This window comes from Hemibagrus wyckioides, linkage group LG19 (genome assembly GCF_019097595.1).
Source record: "Hemibagrus wyckioides isolate EC202008001 linkage group LG19, SWU_Hwy_1.0, whole genome shotgun sequence".
NCBI lineage: Eukaryota > Metazoa > Chordata > Actinopteri > Siluriformes > Bagridae > Hemibagrus > Hemibagrus wyckioides.
In genome coordinates this window covers 19,684,136-19,707,500 of record NC_080728.1, presented here as the reverse complement: position 1 = coordinate 19,707,500, position 23,365 = coordinate 19,684,136, and the positions used below count along the sequence as shown (strand labels likewise).

General features: G+C 40.7%; 4 protein-coding genes across 4 annotated transcripts in view; 3 read left to right on the top strand and 1 right to left on the bottom strand.

Annotated features, from left to right (window-relative positions):
- slc26a5 (solute carrier family 26 member 5) overlaps window positions 1-5,251 on the top strand; it is a 23,427-nt gene extending 18,176 nt beyond the window's left edge. The window contains 5 exon segments of the mRNA XM_058417229.1: window positions 184-321; window positions 3,257-3,463; window positions 3,983-4,037; window positions 4,120-4,236; window positions 4,239-5,251. Of these exon segments, the coding sequence (XP_058273212.1) occupies window positions 184-321; window positions 3,257-3,463; window positions 3,983-4,037; window positions 4,120-4,236; window positions 4,239-4,312 (591 nt within the window). The 3' untranslated portion in view covers window positions 4,313-5,251.
- LOC131370130 (NADH-ubiquinone oxidoreductase chain 1-like) lies at window positions 329-3,250 on the top strand. Its single transcript, XM_058417231.1, has 2 exons — window positions 329-962; window positions 1,087-3,250. Exons 1-2 carry the CDS (start codon window positions 950-952, stop codon window positions 2,028-2,030), a joined length of 957 nt encoding a protein of 318 aa, XP_058273214.1. The 5' UTR covers window positions 329-949; the 3' UTR covers window positions 2,031-3,250.
- A 558-nt stretch (window positions 5,252-5,809) lies between the features above and the next one.
- On the bottom strand, window positions 5,810-12,020 carry psmc2 (proteasome 26S subunit, ATPase 2). The gene is made up of 12 exons (XM_058417230.1): window positions 11,840-12,020; window positions 10,520-10,557; window positions 10,335-10,416; window positions 10,146-10,245; window positions 9,919-10,050; window positions 9,769-9,841; window positions 8,573-8,668; window positions 7,774-7,938; window positions 7,604-7,691; window positions 7,083-7,285; window positions 6,152-6,248; window positions 5,810-6,067 (listed from the first exon to the last, which is right to left on the bottom strand). Exons 1-12 carry the CDS (start codon window positions 11,907-11,909, stop codon window positions 5,910-5,912), a joined length of 1,302 nt encoding a protein of 433 aa, XP_058273213.1. The 5' UTR covers window positions 11,910-12,020; the 3' UTR covers window positions 5,810-5,909.
- A 75-nt stretch (window positions 12,021-12,095) lies between these two features.
- On the top strand, window positions 12,096-22,849 carry prdm4 (PR domain containing 4). Its single transcript, XM_058416557.1, has 12 exons — window positions 12,096-12,227; window positions 12,424-12,478; window positions 14,028-14,149; window positions 14,512-14,700; window positions 15,977-16,711; window positions 17,891-18,040; window positions 18,200-18,318; window positions 19,470-19,555; window positions 19,639-19,766; window positions 21,181-21,606; window positions 21,922-22,090; window positions 22,180-22,849. Exons 3-12 carry the CDS (start codon window positions 14,029-14,031, stop codon window positions 22,511-22,513), a joined length of 2,457 nt encoding a protein of 818 aa, XP_058272540.1. The 5' UTR covers window positions 12,096-12,227; window positions 12,424-12,478; window position 14,028; the 3' UTR covers window positions 22,514-22,849.
- The last annotated feature ends 516 nt before the right edge of the window (window positions 22,850-23,365 follow it).

Below are 23,365 nucleotides of genomic sequence, written 5' to 3'. Positions count from 1 at the left end.
TTGGTTTTATTTCTCAGGATTTGATTGGCTTGTGAAACGTAGGCATTTCCAAAACACACACAGAGACTGGTGCAGAAATGATGAAGGCTATACCAATAAGTAAACGTCCTCATCATGAAGTGTGGATATTAGGAATGAGATAACGGTCAGCATTCTTCACTCCGAGTGTTCCTCTGATTCCAGACAGGAGTGGACCCTGCTCAGCTGCTGGCCGAGAGAAAATCCCAGCAGAAGCGACTGAAGAAGAAAGAGAAGAAACTGCATCAGTCCTCCTCCCATCACAGCCCTGAGAAGAAGAAGAAGACCGCCGTCGTCAAACTGGTACTGACTCACTGTCTTATACTGCAGTGTACACACACACACGCGCGCACACACACACACTCACTCACTCACTCGCTGTCTTACACTGCATCAACTCCAGTACACACACACACACTCACACACACAAAGAACAGAGAAGCAATGTTCCAATGTTCAACCATTTGCATATAGACAAAATTGAGAATAATAATAATAATTTTGCAGATAAGCCTTTGATGAAAAAGATAAAAAAGATAAAATCATTTTTCATTTCTGATTATAACATTTTCCCCAGGATATAAACAGAGCAGTGAAATATGTTTTCTCCATCAATTGGTGAATAACAAAATGCCGGCAGGTGTTTGATAGCCTGTTTATAGCCGCTCCCGCTCACTGTGTGTGGAGTTTGCATGTTCTCCCCATGCTTGGTGGGTTTCCTCCGGGTGCTCTGGATTCCTCCCACAGTCCAAAGACAGGCTGATTGGAGTCTCTAAATTGCCCATAGTGTGTGATTGCGTGAGTGTGTGTGTGTGCCCTGTGATGGGTTGGCACTCCGTCCAGGGTGTATCCTGCCTTGATGCCCGATGACGCCTGACGCCAGGCTCCCCGTGACCCGAGGATAGATGGGATAAGCGGTACAGACGATGAAATGGAATCATTAAGTAAGGTGTTTTTGTTAAAACGTGGAATAAAGCGGTGCAGACTGGTGCAGAGAGGACTGCAGTGTGCCCATGTCTTGTCTCTTAACCACATTTATTTCTGGTCACTGGACCTTTCCTGCTGTAGTCGTGACCGGGTGTGTGGTCAACTCGTGCTGTTGGGCGTCAAGGACAAAGCTGATACTGAGCTCTGACTTTCCCCTCGGTCAGTCAGTCAGGCAGGAGGAATCAGACAGTAGCTATGACAACCAGTGTTTCTTTAAAACAATTATCCCACTGGCCATTCACAACTGTACCAATATCGACTCTATTCTATTCTGCTGTTCTCTATTCTACTGTACTCTATTCTACTGTACTCTATGCTACTATACTCTATTCTACTGTACTCTATTCTATTCTGCTATATTCTACTGTACTCTATTCAGTTCTACTGTACTCTATTCCGTTCTACTGTACTCTATTCTACTCTATTCTACTGTACTCTATGCTACTATACTCTATTCTACTGTACTCTATTCTATTCTGCTATATTCTACTGTACTCTATTCAGTTCTACTGTACTCTATTCCATTCTACTGTACTCTATTCTACTCTATTCTACTGTACTCTATGCTACTATACTCTATTCTACTGTACTCTATGCTACTCTATTCTACTGTACTCTATTCTATTCTGCTGTATTCTACTGTACTCTATTCAATTCTACTGTACTCTATGCTACTATACTCTATTCTACTCTATTCTACTGTACTCTATTCTACTCTATTCTACTGTACTATACTCTGTTTTATTCTACTCTATTCTACTGTACTCTATTCTACTGTACTCTGTTCTATTCTACTGTACTCTATTCTATTCTACTGTAACCTATGCTACTATACTCTATTCTACTGTACTCTATTCTATTCTATTCTTCTGTATTCTACTGTACTCTATTCTACTGTACTCTACTGTACTCTTCTCCATTCTATTCTATTCTACTGTACTCTGTACTATTCTACTCTATTCTATTTTACTTTATTCTATTCTATTCTGCTGTACTCTATTCTACTCTACTATATTCTACAGTAATCCCCCGTTTATCATGGGGGCTCCGTTCCAAACCCACCCGCGATAAACGACTTTTTTTTATTGTTTAAGCCATAAATGACCCTCCCCCCACACTCTTTAAACACACACACAAAATATTTGCAAGCATATAACAAGATGAATTTTGGGTAAATTCGTAGAAATATCACATTTATATTGAGTTCTGTATGTGTGTATGTTACTTTACAGAAGCCTTAGAAGGTGCAGAGTGTTTGGGAGACATAATAGGGCTAGCAGAAAAACCATAAAAATACAGCGTACACAGAACAAACCCAAACACTCGGGGCAGTGACACACGAAAAACTGGGATGCTGGAGAATTCTGCTTCCCTTCCCCAGCAGCCAATCACAACCGTGATTAAATGAATGGGGCATTCTGATTGGCCAGACTCGTACCTCCAGCCGTACTGTATATTGATTTTCAGCATCCCTGCACCACGCTTTCCTAAACAACGCTACGCTAGACAGTATTTGATATATTATTAACATTTTACTTTATTTTAATTAATGTTTATATTTTATAATTAATAAGTGTATTTTTTATAAATAAATTACCTTTTCAACATAAAAACAATTCACTGTAATACCGGTATACCGGGAAAAAATGTGCCAAATAAAAATCTGCAATATATGAACCACAATATAGAGGGGGATTACTGTACTCTATTCTATTCTGCAGTATTCTATTCTACTCTACTATATTCTATCCTATTCTACTCTACTCTACTCTGCTCCCTTTTACTCTATTCTACTTTAGACTACTGTATTCTACACTACTCTACTCTCTTCTACACTATTCTACTCTAGACTACTGTATTCTATACCTCTCTAGTCTTTTCTACTCTACTCTTTTTCACTGCTCTACTCTAGACTACTCTACTTTATTCTACTCTTCTTTAGGCAACTCTATTCTGCACTACTTTCTATTCTACTCTTCTCTACATTACTCTATTCTACTCTGCTCTATACTACTGTGTTCTACTGTACTACTGTACTATAGTCTACTTTATTCTACTGTCTTCTAGTCTGTTCTACTCTCCTCTACTTTCCTATTCTACACCACTCCACTACTCTATTCTCTTCCACTCTCCTCTCTTCTAGATTCTATCATTATCGAACAGTTCCATGATGAAATTCTCCTTGTTGGTATTTTAATCATACAGCTTCAGGAGTGTGTATATCGGTTGTGTTGTTTTTTTTTCCTGTCAGGATATGGAAATCGGTGTGAGTCACGAAGTGGTGGACGATCCTCCTCAGACCGAAGCGGAATCGTACATCAATGGACAAATCGTCGAGGCTGAGTCTGACTCGGAGGAAGATCGCTTCCTCCAGCCGCTCTGTCCCATCCACTCCATCGTCCTGGACTTAAGCGCTGTCAACTTCATGGACTCTGTGGGAGCCAAAGCTATTAAATCTGTAAGCTGTTACATCACTTTTCAAAAAAACATACACTAGACTCTAGACTATTCTACACTTCTTTACTCTACTACTCTATTCTACTCTACAATACTCAATTCTACCCTACTTAATTCTACTCTAGACTATTCTACTCTGCTCTACACTACTCTATTCTATTCTACCCTACTCTACTCTTAAAAAAACACACCATATTTCTAATTTAACACTAGCTTGCTACAGTGCTGTTGAATTCTGGACTCAGAGGTAAAGCTGTGGAGAAGCTGGTGAGGATCTGAGTGTTTATAGCTGCTATAATGTAAGCAAGAACAGGAACTAACTTTACTCACAAGCTATAAACGTTGTAAAAACGCCTCACCGTCTGCAAAATGGCGTTGTTCAAGTGGAATAAACACTTCAGAACTTCAGTGTGTATTGGTGACAGTGACTCTGCTTCATCACACCACTCTGTTGATTATTTTCCTGCAACAGTGTTTTATTTCCTTACTAAAATCTGTGTGTCTGTGATTTTTATTGCAGGTTATTAAAGAGTTTGCAGCCATAGATGTGAAAATCGTGCTTGCTGGATGCAGCCGTAAGTGCACACAACATGCGTATAAAAAGTAATGTAAACAGTGCAGTGTGTTAATCGTGTGTGTGTGTGCGTGTGTGGACAGGAAGTCTTCTCTCTGATCTCAGGACTCTGCAGTTCTTCAGCAGTCCGGTGAGCCTGGACATGGTCTTCCCGACTGTTCACGACGCTGTACTACACTGCACACACACCAGGGCGCTGCAAAGACATCAGCCCTGCCCCTGACAGCCAGTGAGCACATAGGAAACAGGAAGTGCTCTTCTGAATTGCTGGAATGATGAGAGAGTGTGTGTGTGTGGAGTGGGGGAATGAGTGAGATTTAGAGTAGAAATGCATTTAGAAAAACAAAACAGGAAGTGGACATTAAGCTCTTCTTCCTGTATCACCTCCTGCCTTTAAACTCGTCTCGTGTCTGCGTGACGATACTGTGAGTAAAACACGTTCTTTATGAACACGACACTGAACACCATCTCACACACACACGCACACATTTATTCATACCTCTCTAGAATTTTGGTGTATGTTGGGTTTTTATTTTTCTACTCAACGAATCCGTTTTGTTTTTTTGTTCAAAATGTCTGCGTCAAAGTTTTTCATACTTGACTTTTTATTTTTATTGTCCCCATAAACCACCTGTGTGTATGCTGATCATGTCGCCGGATGGGAGAAGCTTTAAATGCACTACTGTTTTTTGCTATTTTCCGGGGAATTTTTTAATGAACGAATGGAGAAAAAAAAAAACATGATTTAAAATGTAGCTGGAAAAAAAAAATGAAACGATTAATTAAATTAAATTATTTTCATTAGGTTTGTTTGTTTTTGTTTTGGTGACGTTTAATTTCAATCATTAGAATTATTTAAAAATGTGACCAAAACTAAACGAACAAACAAAAAACAATTAAAATATAATGAAATATTAGTATTAAATTAATTTAAATTAAATAAATGAAATTTATTAAACTAATTAAATTAGAATTAATCAGAAAATATTCAAATGAGTCAATGAATGAATGATGATTAAACATAAGTGAGTAAATAAATTAATTAATGTCACTTATTTATTTATCGTTAGACTTGACTGCTTCTTCTTTAGCTCCTGACCAATCAGGTCGCGAGTTGGAGGGCAGGCGAGAGAAACTAACACGGAGGTAGAAAGCTAGAGGAAAAACTGGACAAGTTACACAACTCTGACTGAGAATAAAAAAATATATCTAATGTAGAGAGTTAGCTAGGCTAGTTAGCTAGCTGAAGAGCGTCGCCATGGTTACAGTGAGTTCTAAGGCGATGGTCGATACGTGTCACAGTGACGAGACCCCAAGCTCTGAAGCTGTTACAGTGTTAACTTTTTATCTCGAGTCAAAATGCTGGTAAAGATCAAATTTTACACATCAGGCGCTTGACCCTGTACGGGTTTCGTATCGTTCACTGGATTTGCTTTCTGACTGGTGATCCAGGTTCGAGAGACTGACTGTGTTTAGAAACCAAATGCTGATGTTTCATATTTTTGTATTTAAAAATAATAATAATGGAGTTGGTGATGAAGCTCAGGTTGAATATTGGAACAGGAGTGTGTTAATATATTCGTGTGAGTGTTTAAGACGTGATCGTGGGTGCAAGAGAGACGCGTCATCAACCATGCTTAGTGTTGTGTAGTTTCTATATATGATGTAACACTATTTTGTGCTTTTTAGAGCTATTTTGTATAATAAAAAGGAAATCTATTGAAAAATCTCAAATGATTCTCTGTGATTTGATTTGTTCAGGATCACTCGGGATGACAGACGGTAAATTTTATTTAATTATAAACACAAAAGAACACAAACGTACAAGCAGGACCGTTTCTCCTGTAAATCAGGACAGAAGGAAAAGCGGGGATTAGTTGTAGGTCATGTATCTCGGAGTGGCGCTGAACTTGGCGTAGGATTTGATGACTTTGTTGACGGCTTCCAGGAAATCTTTCTCGGTGGCGATTTTCCTGCGAGCTCTGATGGCGAACATGCCCGCCTCCGTACACACGCTCCTGATCTCCGCTCCTGAAGGAACAAAACGCTTCAGTTTTAGAGGGGTTTGAGAAGAAAAGAAAGCAGGAGTGCAGGTAAGAGGTAAGCTGGTGGTACCTGTGCTGTTGGGACAGAGGCGAGCCAGCAGCTCGAAGCGAATCTCTCTCTCTACGCTCATGGAGCGAGCGTGAATCTTGAAGATGTGAGTGCGACCCTGGGAAGAAGAACCACACCACACGATGTGAGTCATGATGTATTTTCTGTCCCGAGTCTCAAAGGTTTAATCTACAGAGATGATTCACGGTTCGGAAGGAAATATGAAGGAATGATGGATAGAGATGGATACAGGAAGGGAGGGATAGAGGGATGGAAGGAAGGATGGATGGATGGATGGATGGATAAAGGGAGGGATAGTGGGATGAATGTATAAATTTCATATCTATGAAGAGGGATGGAAGGAAAGATAAAGGGATGATAGAGATGGATACAGGAAGGAAAGGGGGAATAGAGGGATGGATGGAAGGAAGAATAACGGGATGGAAAGATAAAGGGATGGAGGGAGGGATAGAGGGATGAATGTATAAATATTTTATATATGATATAGATTAATTTAATGCTTTAAAAAAATAACTGAAGAGAGATGGAAGGAAAGATGAAGGAATGATAGAGATGGATACAGGAAGGAAAGGGGGGATAGAGGGATGGATGGAAGGATAAAGGGATGGAGGGAGGTATAAAAGTATATAGGGATTTAGGGAGGGACAGAGGGACGGAAGGAAAGATGAAGGGATGATGGATACAGGAAGGAAAGGAGGGATGGAAGTAGGGATAGATAGATGGAAGGAGGGATGAATGTATAAATATTTCATTTCTAATAAAGATTAATTTAATGCTTAATTAAGAGAGTATCAGGATCGGACATCTGAGGTTTTGCGTAACTTAGCAACAGAAGCATCCCTGTGACATCATCAGCAGCATGTCTTGGAGCTTAAATAGGATCCCTGAGGAACATCTGGACGTTCAGTGCTGTGAGGTAAAACATCCTCACCTCCAGGTCAGGCAGGCTGAATTCAATCTTTCGGTCCAGGCGGCCGGGTCTCATGAGGGCCGGGTCCAGGGTGTCTGGTCGGTTGGTGGCCATCAGGACCTTGATGTTTCCTCTGGGGTCGAAGCCATCCAGCTGGTTGATGAGCTCCAGCATGGTTCTCTGCACCTCGTTATCTCCTCCGGCTCCGTCATCAAAACGCGCTCCTGCACAGGGCCGAAGATTCGGTGCGTTAAACACAACACTGTCCACAAAATCACCAAGAATCTGCTACAGTCCTGCTGGAGAGACTGCGCACAAGACGAGGCAGACTTTTATTTAATTTAATTTAGGAATTCATAGAAATGTAACCGTTATTATGAAGGGTGATATTTGTTAACCGAGTCAAACACAATCTGATAAATGAGGTTATGGGGGATGTGGGCAGAGGTTCCCGGGTCAGTTAACATGGGCGAATATCACCTGTCAATCATTTCAGCTTCATATGAATGACGTCATCAGGAGAGATGAACGAAAACCGTTACCTCCGATAGCATCGATTTCATCGAAGAAGATGAGGCAAGCCTTCTTGGTCCTGGCCATCTCGAAGAGTTCCCGAACCATCCGAGCTCCCTAAAGAGAAAATAGATCTCATTAACACCACCACATCTGTATTATGGGCGTGGCTCAGCGTGTAGAGCAGTGATGTGCTCACCTCTCCCACATATTTCTGGACCAGCTCGGAGCCGATGACTCTGATGAAGCAGGCGTCGGTGCGATTGGCCACGGCGCGGGCACACAGGGTTTTCCCCGTTCCTGGAGGTCCGAACAGCAGCACACCTTTAGGAGGCTCGATGCCCAGGTTCACGAAGCGCTCCGGCTGAACGGGAAGAGAGGGAGAGAGAGATGCTCAGACCGGGACGGAACATAAAGACAGAAATTCGGCAGGATGGAAGAGGAGATTAAAGGGATGGATAGATAGACAGATGGATAGAGGGATGGAAAACAGAAAGAAGGGAGGGATAAAGGATAAAAGGAGAAAGGGATAGAGGGATGGAAGAAGATTAAGGGATAATAGATAGAGATGGATATAGGATGGATGGATGGATGGATGAATGTAGAGATGGATACAGGGAGGGATGGAGGGATAGAAGGAGAGATGAAGGGATGGATGTATAGAGGGATGGAAGGAAGGGATGGAGGAAGGGATAGAAGGAAAGGGATTTAGGGAGAAATAGAGGGATGGAAGGAGGGAAAGATGTACTGAGAGATGGTCAGAGGGATGGAAGGAAAGATGATGAGATGGATGGATAATGGGGTGGAAGTAAAAAGGGATGCAGAGAAGCATGGAAGGAGAGATGAAGATATGAATGGATAGAGGGAAGAAAGGAAGAAGTGAGGGAGGGATAGAAGGGTAGAGGGATGGCTTTATTAATCCCCGGAGGAGAGACACGCTCAGAGCGGGATGGAACAGAAAGACAGGAATTGAGTGTGAAGTCTGAGTGAAGACGTACATGCAGCAGAGGCGTCTCCACCACTTCCCTGAGCTTCTCGATCTGCTCCTTACAGCCTCCCACATCGCTGTAGGTCACGTCTGGCTTCTCCTCCACCTGTTCTCACACACACACACACACACAGTTATTCTCTTCACATTACAGTTTATTTTATTCCCATGAGCTGCACAAAAATTAATTCTCCATAAACTTCAATTTATTTAACATTTATGGAAGGAGTCTCCAGTTCCAGAGGTAAAGGTATTAAGATTTGCACCATATTCAGGACAGAGATCTTCAAGAGCAAGATGATGATTTTATTTATGTTTATAAACAAACACTGAGACCATCAACAGAGAATCAGTTCAATGCAAATAAATGTAGCTCACTGATGAAATGTAACCTGTGTGTGTGTGGAGGAAGTGAGTGAGAGTTGAAAGGAGAGAGGGATGGATGTAAGAGGGGACAGATGGAAAGAGAGCTGGAGAGATAGATGGATGAAAGGAAGGAGGGGTGATATTGGATTACATGGTAGGAAGTAGGTAGGGAGGGATGGTGAAAAGGAGACATGGATATGAGAGAAAGATGGATGAAAGCATGAATGGACAGGGAGGGAGTGGGGGAGGGATGGAAGTAAAGATTAAGGGCAAAAGAAGAGATGGATGACAGAGATGGATAGGGGGATGAAGGGATGGAAGGAGGTGAGAAGAGATGAATAAAGGGATAAAATGAGAGCGATATAGAGGGATGGAAGGAAAGATAAGGGGATGGATGGATAGAGATTCATATAGCATTGAGGGAGAGTTAGAGGGAAGGGTGGAGGGATGAAGGGATGAGTGGGTAGAGATGAATAGAGGGAGGAATAGAGGGTTGGAAGAAGAGATGAATGTATGGATGGATAGAGGGATGGAAGGAAGAAGGGAGGGATGGCTAGAAGGATAGAGGGATGGATGGAAGGGAGAGGGAGGAATGGATAAAAGAATAAATGGATGGAGAGAAGGAAAGAAGGATAAGGGGATTAAGGGAGGGAAAGATGGATAGAGAGAAGGAAGGATGGAAGGAAGGAGAGATGAGATGGATGGATGGTTTTATTAATCCCAGGAGGAAATTCCCAGACTGCAGCAGCGATCCTAAGAGCAGTGTGTGTGAGTAAGTGTCATGGTAAAAGTCCTGGAGTCAGTGGTGGTGTTCGACTCGGCACCTGACCGCTTCCTCACCTGCATCATAGTGACAGTGGGGTCGATTTTAGGCGGCAGTGGAATGTGGATCTGGTACTTGTTTCTGTCGACGCTGGAAGACGAGAAGAAACACAACATCAGTTTCCAGAAAGCACCCGAGAACGTAACTGCCTCTACTGCTCCACCTACCCCACTCTCATGCCCTCCTCGATGTCGGTCGGGGCGACCTGATCGCTCAGATCCACCACGAACTTGGCGAACTGCTTCACATTGATGATGTACTTCGGATCCTCGGAGTCAGCGTTGATGATCTTGGTGCACCTAAAGATTCGGAGACGTGCAGCGTTCATCAGGTGTGTTCAGAGGAAATCCAACAGATTTAAATCCACAGAAAATGGAGTTATCAGGGCTCATACCTGGCAACCTGCAGCGGCTGTTCACTCTGCAGCGTCTGTTTATCAGCAGCCAGATCCCAGAGCGCGGGAGGAGCCAAGCCCGTGTCTGACTCCTTAATACCTGGACAATCCGAACACACACATGCTGACATCAGACCTGTCTAATGTAATCTAATCTAATCTCCATCTGCAATCCCGTCTCACACCCACCTGTGAGCTCGTTGATCTTCTTGAGGAGCTGCTGGATGTCATCCTCCACTTGCTTGATCTGACGTGAATATGTGCTCTGACCCTAAACATCAACAACAACAACAACAACGTAAATCACCTTTAATCGCTTTCAAACGATGTTCAGAGCAATGATAAAACGATGACGTCATCAAAGGGCGACTTACATAAGTCTTTAGCAGAGCGATGTCTCCTTCATCCAAAGCTAAAGGTGGAAAAGACAAACGAATCAACTTCTGAAATAATTCAGTCCAGTCTATGAATCTCTAACAACATAATTTCAGCTAAAATTGCATCCTTTTTTTTCTCTTTCTGCTACAGTTCAGCTCAGGAGAGCGATTTTTTTTCCCTTTTAAATAATAATTATATTTTAAATGGATACTTTTATTTTTTAGTAAAACAATTTATTTAGCAGTAAAAAAAAAAATCTGTCCTTTAAAAAAATACGAAATTACAATTTCACAAACTGAACTATTATAACACGAAGATTAAGTATAACATTTTAAAATCAATAAACGAATAGATTTTATTATACAAATTTAAAACATGATCATTTACCCGTCATATCTTCAAGGAGTTTGTTGAGAAAATTTTACATAAAAATTCTGTAATGTATTCTGTAATGTTAACCCTCTATCCATCCATCCCTTCATCTCTCCTTCCTTCCCTCTATCCATCTCTCTATCCTTTTTTTAACCAAAAAAAAAAAGATGCTTGATGCAGCGGCGCTTTATTCTCTCTCTCACATCTTCATACACATCAGCTCCTAAAGCTTAGACTTCCACATTAATACTTTTTTTTGTAGGTCCTAATGAGCCTTTGGGACAATTGAGGGTCGTACAGCTGCAATACATTCTGGGAATTTAAGTCAAAATAAATAAAAGTGTAATAAAATGTACACTGAACTGCCACTACACGATCCGTAGCTGAAACACGATTTGTTCTGCGCATGCGCGAAATTATTCCATTATATAATTACTAGTATCATAATCGTAGTATTATAAGTACTTCAGCCGCGCATGCGCAGTGCAAATCGTGTTTCATTACAACTCACTGCTCACTTCTAACAAAAATCATATCAAACAATATAATAACTCATAACTCATATAAACACATGAGAAATCGTGCTATATAAACACGTGCTGCATTATCGTGAATAAAGAAAAGATGATACATTGAATACTTTTGTGATTATGATCTAAAATACAGCAGGCTTTTCTATAGAGAAACACAGAGGGGGCACAAACTTTTGCACCCAACGGTAACTCATGTATTCGGATGAATTAGCGGAGTACGCTAACGTCCAATTTAACTGTAACAATAAAATAATGGTCAATTTTCATATGTAGAGTTATATTTTCATGTTTATGGGGGAAAAATAGAAATTAATAATGAACGCTACGGCTACAAAGCGCTTAGCCGTGTATCGGTGAACGCTAGCTACATAAATTGCTAATATTTTACATAAGAAACAAAAGTTTATATACCTCGAATCGGCGTGTCATCTTTTTCCTCCTCTTTGACTTTACGCTGCTCGGTGCCTAAATAATCCGGCATTTTTATTTATTTCTCTTCTTAACTTTAACGCGTCTCTTCAGTAACAGCGGAGGCAAGATTACACAGCAGGTTTTTTAGCTAGTCTACTCGCGCTCACTTCCGGTTCCCTTCCTGTATGCGGGCTGTCTAAGTATCCGGTTTAAAAAATAAAAGCCACTTCCTCTTTTCAAGCGAACTACTACTGTTAAACATTTCGTTTAGATCTTTTATTTTGAATTATGATTTCGCCCCTAGTGGAGTCGCGCTTACATTTTAGCTATGTTATTGTTTTGTTTAGATTATTTTTTTATTAGCACTATCTAAATTTTAGACTTGATTGTAAGTATATTTAAGAAGACTTTGGTGTGTTAATGCGTTATTATGCGCATGAATTTAACGAAGTGTAGAGTTGATCTCGAGCTTTATTGATTGCATGCTTTAAGGAAATCCGGTGCTTGTGTTATCCTTGTAGGTTTGAGTATATTAGTTTGATAAAGTGCTGAATTAAATTTATTAATTGAAGATTTTCTTTTAGTGGCCAAAATGTAGCTAGACCTCGCAGTGCCATATGTGAAGGAAGAAGCTTTCAGGTAAGCGGTGCTATTTTGCTGAAACTGGTTTTATACACAGATCCGTATGCTGATTGTTCTCAAAAGCTTGGCATCTTGAACCTAAGCCTTGCCACCCCTCAGCATGCTTTTGCACCCTTTTGCCACCCCTTGGTGTGCTTCTGTCCCTTTTTGCCACCCCTCAGCATGCTTTTGCACCCTTTTGCCACCCCTTGGTGTGCTTCTGTCCCTTTTTGCCACCCCTCAGCATGCTTTTGCACCCTTTTGCCACCCCTTGGTGTGCTTCTGTCCCTTTTTGCCACCCCTCAGTATGCTTCTGCACACTTTTGCCACCCCTTGGTGTGCTTCTGCCCCTTTTTGCCACCCCTCAGTGTGCTTTTGCCCCCTTTCTGCCACCCCTCAGTGTGCTTCTGCCCCTTTTTGCCACCCCTCAGTGTGCTTCTGTTCCTTTTTGCCACCCCTTAGTGTGCTTCTGCCCCCTTTTGCCACCCCTTAGTGTGCTTCTGCCCCCTTTTGCCACCCCTCAGTGTAATTCTGCCCCCTTTTGCCACCTCTTATTGTGCTTCTGCCCTCTTCTGCCACCCCTTAGAGTTCTTCTACTCCTTTTTGCCACCCCTTAGTGTGCTTCTTCCCCCTTTTGCCACCCCTTAGTGTGCTTCTGCCCTTTTTTGTCAGCCTTCAGTTTTCTTCTGCCTTCTTATGCCACCCCTTAGTATGCGTCTGCCCCCTTTTGCCACCCTTTAGTGTTTTTCTGCCCCTTGTTATGCTTCTGCCTCCTTTTGTCACCCCTCAGTGTTCCTCTGCCTTCTTTTGCCACCCCTTATTGTGCTTCTGCCTCCTTTTGTAACCCCTCAGTATGTTTCTGCCCCTTTTGCCACCCTGAGTATGCTTCTGCCCCCTTTGCCACACTTAGTGTGCTTCTGCCCCCTTTTGCCACCCCTTAGTGTGCTTCTGCCCCATTTGCTGAGTATGATGGCATGAATATCAGTGCTTTAGAAACTAATGTGTTTGAGCATGGAGAGCTGTACAGCATTAAAGCCCTGCTGCATCGCTCCGCTCTCTCTTTAGGTAGAGTTCGAAGGCAAAAAAAGGCAGAATAGAATAAAATGCTACAAAATTCTACACTTCTGCATATTAATTAACTAATCAATTTATTTATTTATTTATTTAAATAAATTTTGAAAAGTACAAAAGTGGCAGTTAAACTGTAAAGAAAATCTATTTATTTATTTATTAAATTTTATTTTATTTTATTTTTATTTTTTTTCTCCACAGTTTAAATGTCACTTTTGTACTCTTTTTGTATCTCCACATCATTGTACTCTCTCCTTTATTTCTACTTTCTTTATTTTTTACTGACATCCGAATCAATTATTCAGTTTTTTTTCTATGTGAAGAAGTTCTCATTGTCTTCCTCTGAAGGCATCTACACCATCTTACTCCAGATCAGTTTCTCTGTGCACGTGTCTTTAACAGTAAAAATATCTTCTCTTAAAGATGAGCGCACAAGATGATCTGCTTTGGACTTTTCGTTTAACGTGTTACAGATCGTATTCGTTTTTCTGCTCAGAATGAACGACATGAACCTCAGTCCAGTGGGCATGGACCAGCTGAGTGTGCCCTCCGTCAGTGCCAGTCACCTGGGGCTTCCTACCTCACCCACTCACAGCCACAACCCCATCACCACTCCAGGTCAGAGCTAGGAACCACAAACAACAACAACAACAAAACAACAATAAAACAACCCTGTGTGTGTCCGGCTGTCAGTGATCACTAATCATTGATGGGTCTGCCTTACTCTTAGCTTTGTGAGGATAATCATTTTCCTTATTAATGTGTGTGTGAGAGAGAGAAGGAGAGACAGACAGAGAGACAGTGTGAGAGAGAGAGATAGAGAGAGAGAGAGAGAGACAGACAGACAGACAGACACACACACAGACCTGTACATACAGTATAACACACACACACCTGTATTATTTGAATATTTAAAGCTCATGTTGTTTTTTTTCTCTGTCGTGTGACTGGATGAGACGATCTCTCGGCTCTGTCCACAGGAATGCCGGTGGCTATCCCGAGCCTGGGGCCGTCTCTGGGGCCGCTGCCCTCGGCGCTCTCGCTGATGTTACCCATGGGGCCATTAGGAGACCGAGGAGTGATGTGTGGACTTCCAGAGAGGAACTACACCCTGCCTCCTCCTCCATACCCTCACCTGGAGAGCAGCTACTTCAGACACATCCTCCCAGGTGATAAGCCACACACACACACACACACACACACAATTATCTACCATACACCACATGTAGCACAGTACCTAAGACTAAAGTAAAAAATATTGTAAAAAAAAATAAAATAAAAAGTGTGATATTTTTGTACTTAAACTTTTGTGCTTAAAAACATAAAATAAAACAGTAATAATAAATGTAACAAAAACTAATATTTTTATATAATAATAATAATAGTAATAAATATTGATGATTGAACATATTGCTGAGTGATATTAAATGAGTATTAATGATATTAATAATGAATAATAATAATTTATTTATTTATTAGAATAAATAAATTATAAATAAATACATTATTAATAATTTTATTTATATATTATAAATAAATCATAATTCTAATAGAGTCTAATGTTAATTTAAAAATCAATTTAATCAGTTTTAAAGGGAGTTTTATTATAATTTGTTTGAGCTGAAAAATTTCATTCCTCCTAAATCACTAGACATCGATTTGTTCTTGTTTGGAATTAAACACACAGTAAGGAGGATTTTCTCCTAAAGAAAGTGTGGATTTGAATATTTCCTGCAGGTGGCAACATAATCAAACAAAACAATGGAGCAGATTTACTCTGAAGAACCAGACGCTGATTATTTTCCTCTAAAACCATGTCCTGGAAGTGGATTGGTTTATTTTATACCACAAAAATTCACCCACAGATGCACTTAATCAATTAATTAAGCAATTAAGTAATTAATTAATGCAACATTTTACAGTTAAATGTTATATTGTAGAACATCAGTAAAAAGAAACTTTTCTCTTCACAGTTTGGTCTTCGAGAGCTGCTGTGATAGAAAATAAATAAAAAAATTTTCATTTTTTGTTTGAGGTTTTTTTTTTTTTTTTTTTTTTTTTGTGGTTACAAAATTCTCCAAAAAATTGAGCAAACTATATTAGACACTGCTGTTTTTTCTTCTAGGATTTTATTTATTTATTTTATTTTATTTTATTTTATTTTATTTTATTTTATTTTATTTTATTTTATTTTATTTTATTTTATTTAAAATGGTTCAGACTTGGACAATGCAGATTCTAGGTTGCTGTTTTTATTTATTTATTTGTTTGTTTGTTTGTTTGTTTAACTTTTTAAAAAATTATGATTATTATTTTATTATAATTATTTATTTATTTTTAAAGTTATTTTTAAAGTGGAATATTAATACATAATAAGCAGATGTAAAATAGACAGAAGTGAAATATTAAAGCTTCTACCCGAGGTAATCTCTGTGGTTTCTGTAGGTATTTTGTCGTACCTGGCCGATCGTCCTCCTCCGCAGTACATCCACCCGAGCAGCCTTAACATGGATGCCACTCTGTCTGTCGCCAACAGCAACCCTTCGTCTCTGGACCCCTACAGCGGCGCTGGAGGACATTTAGAACAAGGCCTGGTGTCCATAGACTCGCGGCAGGCAGAGCTCCACCAGGGCGGCGCTCACGAGGTGCAGCTGGATGCTGCCGGTCTGGCGATGGAGTCGCGTGTGAACAGCCCCATGTCTCCTGACGGCATGGGGGAAGAGCTGGCCAATATGGACGGCGTGGTGGTGAGCACAGACTCCCAGCAGCCTCTCGGAGGCAGGAATCAGCCCCACGAGAGCCTGGAGGGAGGAGTCATGGCCCTGCATGGCCCCGGGCTGGAGCTGCCCGTGGTGATGGAGCAGGAGCACATGAGCGGACGTGTGGGCAGCAGCTCGGGTAGTGGAGCTCCGGGAACTCTGAGTGAAGCTCTGCACTCTAACGCTGAGCTGAACTCGAGTGTGGTCAGCGTGGTGCTCACCGGCGCCATGGCGACACAGACGCAGCTCGAACCTGTGTCCCTGCACAGCTCAGGCATGGGGCTGGAGCCCGTAAACGTGTCCCCGATCACCGCAGAGGTCTCACTCGGACCGGACAACGGCCTCGTCCTGGTCAACTCCACGCTGCAGCTGGAAAACTCCGCCGCAAACAAGGAGAGCATCAACGCTGCTTTCACCATTTGTAAGTTTTACAAGTTAAAGCTCTGATAAGTTCAAAAAAGTAGATTTTAAATCAAGACACGATTGTTTCCTGACTTCTTTTCTTTCCTTTGGAGTGAGAAACAATTTAGTTTAGTATTTTTGTTGTTTTTTCCTGCTGTGAGAAAAAAAAATGTTTGTTTAGGGTTAGGGTTTTTTTTTGCTCTTTATTGTCTCTTTTTTTCCCTATAGTGAGAATTTTTTGTTTTTTTCTGCAGTAAGAAACAATTTTTTGTTTTGTTTTTTTCCTCTGCACAGAGAAAGAATTTTTTTTCTGGAGTGAGAGAATTTTTTTGTTGTTTTATTTTTTTTTCTGCAGTAAGAAACAATTTGTTTTTGTCATTTGTTTTTTTCCTCTGCACAGAGAAAGAATTTTTTTTCTGGAGTGAGACAATTTTTGTTTTTATTTTTTTGTTCTTTAGTGAGAATTTTTTTTTTGGTTTTTATATATTTTTTCATTTTTGGCTCATTTTGTTCCTGCAGTGAGAAATGTTTTTGTTTTTTTGGAGTGAGAGAATTGTTTTGTTTTTATTTTTTTGCTCTTCAGTGAGAAAATATTTTTATTTTGGTTTTTATATATTTTTTGCTAATTTTTTCCTGAAGTGATAATTTTGTTTTAATTTATTTTTCTCTCCAGTGAGAAACATATTTTTTGTTGTTTTTCTAATTTTTTTTCTTCATTTTTTTCCTGCAGTGAGAATTGTTTTTGTTTTTTGCTTGTTAGAGTGAGAATTTTTTTGTTGTTGTTTTAATTTTTTTCTCTCCAGTGAAAATTTTAATTTTTTGTTAGATTTGTTTTTAATGAGTTGCAGTAGTCGAAACAATCATGTATTTTTAGAAATAAAGAGAAAAAAATGTGAGCGGAGAAAAAGATTCAATCAGAGGGCAAAGTCCAAAAGGAGAAACTATTTATTTTTGGTGATTTTTTTTGTTTGTTTGTTTTTTTTGCTTTTTTTTTTTTTGCATTTTTTGGTAACAAAATATTTATTACAAAATTTAATTGAATAATTTATTACAAATTTTAAAAAGTGCCTTGCTGCTGTATTTTTATTTATTTATTTTTAACATTTATTGCTTCATTTGAGTAATTTTCTCATGTGTGAAAGTTATTTATTGAACACAAAGCTCCATTAATTATTTATTAATGATGTCCTGTGTTCAGGGTGCACTCTATGTGAGCGCTCTTACAGCTCCGACTGTCCCGAACACGGCCCCGTCACCTTCATCCCGGACACGCCCATTCAGAGCAGAGCCCGCCTCTCCTTGCCCCGTCCACTGTGCCTGCGCGTGTCTGTAGCCGATGAGCCGAGCGGTCAGTGAGCGTATTTTATACTGATGACAGAAATATAATTTTTTCAGGATGTCCTGAAAAAACTCCTCGGTCCTGGATGTTGCTAAGCAAAGCTCTGACGCTGGAGACAGTGGAAATAATGCGCTAATCCCACACTAACGTGAGCTCTAATCTCCTCAGGGGTGTTCGCTCGGGAGACGATTCCCAGCAGGACCTGCTTCGGCCCCATGGTGGGACAACACTGCAGCAGCGTGGAGCTCTCCGACTGGACCGATAAAGACACACCTCAGCTCTGGAAGGTTAGTCTTCCTTTATAGACAGACAGACAGACAGACAGATAGATAGTACACTAAGATGCTGTAGCTTTATTGTCATTTTATACAATACAACAAAATTTTGTTTGGTGACTTTAAGACCACAACAAGTTCCTTAAAACAGTACAGAATAAAGAATTAAGAATAAATAAAGACTAAAATATATACAGGATTAGTATTAATGCCTTGATTATTGAAATGTCACTGAGGAGGCAGCTGCGACTTCAGGAAAGAAGTAAACGAGTAGCTCACATGACGTCCTAAAAGTCTCTGGATGATCTTCGTTTCTTCATAAAGTGGTGATGAACTTACCCGGTGTCTTTCTTTTAAATGATCTTTGTGCTGTAGCTTTTCAGTTCAGATCAGTTCAGTTTTAATTTACGTAGAGATTTTAACCGCAAAGCAGCTGTACAGGAATATAAACATTCAAAAAAATGTCAATTCATCATGAATGAGCAGGCCAGAGGTGAAGGTGGTGAGGGAGAACTCCCCGAGACGTCATGAGGAAGAAGCCTCAACTCGAAAAACAGAAGCCAGTCCATCATCCATGAGAAAAATGGAAAAAATATATTTATACATATAAAAGAACAAAATATATTTAAATTGTATTCTCCTTCATATCAATACCTTTTTCTTTTGTGATTAATTTTTAAAAGCTATAAATAAATAAATGAACGAATGAATAAATAAATAAATACATGAATAAATAAAGAAATAAATACATAACTACATGAATGAATGAATAAAATAAATAAGTAAATAAATACATGAATAAATAAAGAAATAAATATATAACTACATGAATGAATCAATGATTAAATAAATAAGTAAAAAAAAAAAAATTGGAGGACGTTTTGTTTAAAAAAAAAAAAACAAGCAGTCTGGCTAACTCATATTAAATTGATTTAATAAATCGAAATTTATATCCTGAATTAAAATGTTTCTGTAAAGCTGCTTTGTGTCAGTGTCTGTTGTTATAAAAACGATGTGTATAAATTAAAATATATATATATATATATATATATTAAAAAGTGTTACATTCCTGTATGTATGGAGACATAAAGGGAAGCACCTGTAAACTCTAAATTTCAATTTATTCTTAGAAAGGACAAAACAGAGGTGTTTTTGATTTTCAGATGTTCCACAACGACATCCTGGAGTTCTGTATAGTGACGACGGATGAAAACGAATGTAACTGGATGATGTTTGTGAGGAAAGCGAGGTACTGGAGTTGCAGGTCTTAACGAGTATAATCTCAGTCCCAGAGGCTTCTCACTTAATCTGCTTGTTTCTGTTTATCTGCAGGACGACGGAGGAGCAGAACCTGGTGGCGTACATCGACAACGGGAAGCTGTTCTTCTGTACATCCCGAGAGATCCTCCCCGAGCAGGAGCTGCTGTTTTATTACAGCCGGGAATACAGCAGACAGCTGGGTAAGGCGGAGAGAGTGTGAGGATCCAGATTTCTGAATTTCTGGCTTTAGTTCTCACAAGCTGTTACAAAAAGTTGGCTTAAAGTTAAAGAAGTGGCCGCAGCTCCAGCTGGAACCCGAGGAAACCGTGCTTCCTGACCATCTGCGTTTTTTCCAAATGAAAGACGAGTTCTTTCGTTAAGAACTCGTCTTAATGTAGAGTTAAGTCTTAAAAAAGAGTAAGGTGAAAAATCTGATCACAGACAATTCATTAGTTTGGATTTACAGGAACTGATGGCATCATGAATCTGCTACATGTCAGGAGGATATTTTAGTCAGAAACCTGGTTGCCTCTGCCAAGAGGTTCAGATTTGGACTTCTGTTTTAAGAAGAAAAGTGTCCTTATCTGTTCATCTAAAGTGGGAGTGGCTTAAAGCAGAAAGGTTATTTTTGCCTGTTTTCTTCTTAGTTTGGTCACAAGCTAGCTCCACCCATCAGTCAGCCCCACCCACCAATCAGTTTGACTCACCTGTCAACTCCACCTACCTGTCAGTTCCACCTACCAATTAGCTTGACTCACCTGTCAGCTCCACCCACTAATCAGCTCCTACCCACCTTCCAGTTCCCACCAGCAAAGTCCTACACTCTAGTCAATCCTATCCACCTATCAGCTCCACCCACCCTTCAGTTCTCACCAGTCAGCTCCACCTACCAATCAGCTCGACTTACCAGTCAGCTCCACCCACTAATCAGCCTGACTCACCAGTCAGCTCCACCCACTAATCAGCCTGACTCACCAGTCAGCTCCACCCACTAATCAGCCTGACTCACCAGTCAGCTCCACCCACTAATCAGCCTGACTCACCAGTCAGCTCCACCCACCAATCAACTCGACTCACCATTCAGCTCCAGAAGGGCTGACCTCTCTGAATGAACACATCTGCCAAATCACATAAATGTACATGTAATGATAGACAAGAGAGTGAGACAGTTGCCCCTCCCACCCATCAGGATCCTGACTCGTGAGGTCCTGATGATGGTGCAAACTCCTATAGCAGGAAATGTTCTTTCCAGTTATTCATTCAGCTATATATGAAAACAAAATACAAAATCATAGCATAAAGCTTAACAAACGCAAGTCGCCTCAAACACAAAGCTAACCCAAACAAGGCACTAAACCTGCCTGCATGTGAGACGAAGACTATCTAACATCACTGTGAGCCTTTTAAAACCAGAGCTCCTCCCATTCCGGCGTGTTCTTGCATCATTTGGCCTCATGGCTATACTGAATGATGGTCAGGACACCAAGAACTGCAGAGAAAGGGAGAAAGAGAGAGATAGAGTTAAAAAAGAGCAAACAAAGCAACGAACATAAACAAGTGCTTTCACAACTGATAAACTCCAAGTGTGTAAAGCTGTAGCGTTATTTCTTGCAGGCGTCCCCCACGTTCCAGAGGGACAAATCTGCCACTGTGGTAAAGAATGCAACTCCTTCTCTGACTTCAAAGCTCACCTCAGCAGCCACGCCCACAGCCACAGCCCCTCCCAGGAAGACCCCACTCACGGCGTCCACGGTCAGCCCCACCCCCAGGAGAAGCTGGCCAGCGAGGCCCCCAGCAGCACCTCGTCTCCGTCGTGGCAGTGCCAGGCTCAGGGTGACGGCCAGTCCGGCGGAAACGGTCAGCGTCATGGCCGAGAGAGGAAGTTTAAATGCAGCATGTGCCCTCGAGCCTTTACCACTTCCACCAAACTCAACGTGCACTTCATGGGTCACATGGGCATGAGGCCGCACAAGTGCAGCTACTGCAGCAAAGCCTTCAGTGACCCCAGTAACCTGAGGATGCACCTGAGAATTCACACAGGTACCGGAGCAGCACTTAATGATAATTAATCCTCCATAAATGGAACTCTGATAGCAGGAGAGTTTGCATCTTTACATCTCTTCATTTCTGTGCCTTTTGTGGAGTCTAGAAGCTTCTGCAGAAATTATTGAATTGTAAAAAGATAGTTCTTGCCTCATTTTTTTTTTTTACTCTAGTGTTAATGCCATTTTGTCCGTCTGCGTGATTTGTGCTGATAGTGCCTCTGGATAGATCTTGCTTATGCTGCTAAAAGGTTTTGGCACCCATCTTGATGCTGTTTGTGATATCTGTCGATTTTGCGCTCTCATTCTAAAGGTCAGAAGAACTTCCGGTGCAGTGTGTGCGGAAAATCCTTTACCCAGAAAGCCCACGTGGCGTCTCACATGGTCATTCATACGGGAACCAAGAACATCAAGTGTGACCGGTGTGACAAGACGTTCAACAGGAAACAGGATCTTAAGCAGCACATGTATTCACACTCACTGTAAGGACGTTAATGCATTATTATCTGACCTCACAAAAAAAATTTTCTTTTTTTTCGTAAACAAACCGTGTCTGTTTTGTTTTCTGCAGCGAGCGTCAGATCACCTGCCCGAAGTGCGACAAGCAGTTCCTGAAAACTGACCACTTGAAGAAGCATCTCAACTCCCATGATGGGAAACGGGACTTCATCTGTGAGAAATGTAACAAGGGCTTCCTGACCAAGTATCACCTGACACGCCACCTGAAAATCTGCAAAGGCCCAAAGACGGGCAGAGGAGCGGCCCACGAAGAGGAAGGTGAGGACGAAGACGGCGACGAAGATGAAGAACCGGATGAAGAACAGGAACGAGATTTGAGAGCGCCAGACGAGAGAAAAGAGTGTGACGTCAATATGGCGGGGTTTTCCTCAGACAAGACTCTGTAACCTCTCACTGTGATTCGCCCATGCGCTTCACATGACACTAAACTTTTATTTACTTTTTATTCAGTTTACAGTTTGTTTGACCTTTCTGAGGTGCCAAATTATTTGTATGCTCTGGTGTAGGGAACAGTTCGTGACGGTGGGTGGAGCTCAGGTCACAGGAGGTCAGTGGTGGTCAGAAAGTAAAGCTGTGTCTGAAATACTGCCGTTTTAATGTGTATCAGTTTAGTGGCCAGGGTCACTTTGCCTTAGTTGTTATTTATTTGTTTTATTTCAGTGAGTAAAGTCACCTTACATTATGAACCGGGGTCATTTATAAATAAATTAATTTCTATACAACTTCTTAGCTGCTTTTGTTCAACATTTACATTTTGTTTCACTGCATAAACACAACAAAAATATTTAAATTATAATTAACCCATAATTAGCCAAAGAAGAAGAACAATCACAGGTTAAAAAAAAATATGTATCATGCATATCATGTATCAGTGCATGCAATGAATCGTTTATGAGAGTCGTATCGGTGAGCAGACTCACGTGATCTAACTCACAACAAAGAGCAAATATGATTTGAGGAAACATAGTTGGGCAAAGAAGAGGAAACACATGATGAAATTATTCTTCCGCTTTTTTTAAAAAAAAAATGACAATAAGGTGTTCGGGAGCTGAAGGAGTCGAATGCTATTGGTTCAGCTGAGTCAAATGATTTGACTCAGCTAAAAGAGCGGACATTTCCCAAAAGAGATAAGATTTCACTAAATTATTTCAGTCAAATGAACAATGAATAATCAAAATACCCACCCACCCCTCCAAAAAAAATTTTGTCCGGTTTAGAAACCGACTACCCAGTTGTTT

Coding starts and splice junctions, on each gene's coding strand:
- psmc2 (XM_058417230.1), bottom strand. CDS start 11,909: ATGCCGGATTATTTAGGCACCGAGCAGCGTAAAGTCAAAGAGGAGGAA. Junction 10,051..10,145: donor CAGCCGCTGCAGGTTGCCAG/GTATGAGCCCTG, acceptor CCGAATCTTTAG/GTGCACCAAGATCATCAACG. Junction 9,842..9,918: donor GAGGAGGGCATGAGAGTGGG/GTAGGTGGAGCA, acceptor CTCGTCTTCCAG/CGTCGACAGAAACAAGTACC.
- prdm4 (XM_058416557.1), top strand. CDS start 14,029: ATGAACGACATGAACCTCAGTCCAGTGGGCATGGACCAGCTGAGTGTG. Junction 19,556..19,638: donor ATGTTTGTGAGGAAAGCGAG/GTACTGGAGTTG, acceptor GTTTATCTGCAG/GACGACGGAGGAGCAGAACC. Junction 19,767..21,180: donor GGAATACAGCAGACAGCTGG/GTAAGGCGGAGA, acceptor TATTTCTTGCAG/GCGTCCCCCACGTTCCAGAG.